The sequence below is a fragment of the Acanthamoeba castellanii genome (genome assembly GCF_000313135.1).
Source record: "Acanthamoeba castellanii str. Neff unplaced genomic scaffold scf7180000084694, whole genome shotgun sequence".
Taxonomy (NCBI): Eukaryota; Discosea; order Longamoebia; family Acanthamoebidae; genus Acanthamoeba; species Acanthamoeba castellanii.
Genome location: NW_004457449.1, coordinates 1 through 2,132, shown reverse-complemented (window position 1 = coordinate 2,132; position 2,132 = coordinate 1). Strand labels below are relative to the sequence as shown.

Here is a 2,132-nt window from a genome sequence, read left to right as displayed (position 1 = left end):
GGTCAATGCCGAACCGATTGGGTGGTTGCCAACCAACTGCAACCCAATTAATATGGCGCCCCACTGATTTCCTCACCTTCAACAACCGTGTTCGCACACACACTTACAGTCCTGCACTCGGAAAAACGCTGTTTGTAATTCTCGACGACCTCGTGTGGTGGGTGGCACCATCATCAGAGTTTGGCGGCGTCTTTGCGCGGCGGCCAAGAGGCGAGCTCGAGCTTCATGATGGTGATCTGCTCCTTCTGGTACTCCACCACTTCCACCTCTGCGCCCCCCCAAATGTAGGTCAATCAATCAATTGATGGTGATGACCTCTGCACCCTAAAGCGTACCCTTCCAGCCCTGGCGCTTGTACATGGACACCACCTTGGGGTCGGGCGTCCACAGGTAGAGCTCCTTGGTGCCAAAATCCTTCGCCCTCTGGGTGATGTCGTTGAGCATGAGCGTCATGATGCCTGTGGTGGCCAACGCACCGCTGACGGTCAGCCATCAACACGCAACTGCACACCACACGCGCGTGTGAGTGTCAAGAGTCGCGCGTACTGCGGCCCCGGAAGTCGGGGTGGACGAAGGTGTTGACCAGCCACGGCCCGAGGTGGGGCCGAATGGCGAGGTCCTGCACGTCGAGCGACACCGTGCCGCACACGCGGGCTTGGCCCTTGGCGTCGTCCGTGGTCCAGGCCACCACGCACAGCGGAATGCGGTCGGCATGCAGGAAGTTCTTGCGAAGGTATGCCTCGGCTTCGTCCCTGTTGTGCACCCCGAGGTCCTGGCGGCCCCATAAAACACAAATAAATCAATAACTAATCATATTTATTTTGGTTGGTTTTAGTATTATAAAATAAAATGATTTGTACTGTGACTGTGGGGGGGGGTGAGTAGTACGACGTAGGAATCGCCCCACTCGTGCCACCACCAGTCGGCGACCGTGGGCACGAACTGCTGCTGGTCCGCGATGAGCCCCACGGGCACTGACGTCTTGTCCATTCTTCCTTGGCCGGCACAATAATAGGTTCAGTAGGAGGTCCTTTTTATCTATCAAACTCCGTCCCCACAAGGACAATAGATTTTGTCGATGGTGTGGGATCGCTGCGATCGGCGAGGTGGTCACGTGCAGTCGGCCGGCTGGCTCGGGCAGAAGGTTACATGTCGACACCCAAACAGTACTGTTTTGGTAAGGGCGGTCCAACTGTTGGTCTGCAGTCTTTGTTTTTGTTGTTTTCTGGTCGCAACACTTGAGATGCAGGTATGAACAGTGTTTCTGAAGTCTTATGTTGGTCATCTGTCACTCACTTTAACTACCAAACCCCAATTTTTGTTGCATGTTGCTCGGGGGGTGGGGGTGCTGATGGTTGCTCATTCAGAAGCGCTGGACCACCAACGCCATTTACCCTCAAGAGCGAGACCACGTCTTCTTCATCAACACCACTGAGGGCAACGCCTCCTTGGCTAGCTTGCTCACCACCAAGCGGGGCGGAGTGGCGAGCCGCAGCTACGTCCTGGCGCACGGAACTCCCGGTGGCGGCAAGACCACTCGCCTACTTCAACTGCGCGACCAGCTCGCGAACGAAGGCTATGAGTGTGCCATGATCTCCCTTCAGGAAGGCATCCCGTTCGGGTTCGTGGCTGAGTTCTGGACGGCGATGGGCAGGTTCATCCAGCGCCACCTGCGCAACACGGCTGATGATGGCGTGGACCAGATCCACGACGCCCAGACCTTCATCGCCTTCTTCTCGTGGGGAGCCGTGGGCTTCACGTAAGGTGGTCCTGATCGTCGACCAGTTCGATCTCTTGAACAATGCGGCCGATCTGGTCAGGGACCAGTTCCTTGTCACACTGCGCGCCATGCGCGAGTCCGAGGCCAGCCACGGCCTGCACGCCTTCATCGGAGTCGGACCCTACAGCATACTAAACCTCCAGGACCACCCCTCGTCTCCCTTCAACGCGTGCGATGCGTTCGCCTTGCCGATGTTCGAGCGCAACCACGTTCGCGAGCTGTTCAACCAGTACTCACGCGAGTCCAACGTCGAACTGGCCCCTGGGATAGCCGACGCTATCTATGACCTCACCAGTGGGCACCCGGGCCATGTCTGCTTCTGCGGCAAGATGATCGCAGAGCACCTGGCCAC

The 2,132-nt window shown here is 57.5% G+C and overlaps 2 protein-coding genes across 2 annotated transcripts; one reads left to right on the top strand and one right to left on the bottom strand.

Annotated features, from left to right (window-relative positions):
* Positions 1-173: 173 nt before the first annotated feature.
* ACA1_350710 (acetyltransferase, GNAT superfamily protein) lies at positions 174-990 on the bottom strand (the record flags this gene model as incomplete). Its single annotated transcript, XM_004339852.1, has 4 exons — positions 174-268; positions 336-458; positions 547-772; positions 889-990. 4 exons carry the CDS (start codon positions 988-990, stop codon positions 174-176), a joined length of 546 nt encoding a protein of 181 aa, XP_004339900.1.
* A 253-nt stretch (positions 991-1,243) lies between these two features.
* Positions 1,244-2,091, top strand: ACA1_350700 (uncharacterized protein; the record flags this gene model as incomplete). Its single annotated transcript, XM_004339851.1, is given in 3 exon segments — positions 1,244-1,249; positions 1,368-1,748; positions 1,765-2,091. Coding segments are annotated over 3 exon segments (714 nt in total), but the record flags the coding sequence as incomplete, so codon positions are not given.
* Between the last annotated feature and the right edge of the window lie 41 nt (positions 2,092-2,132).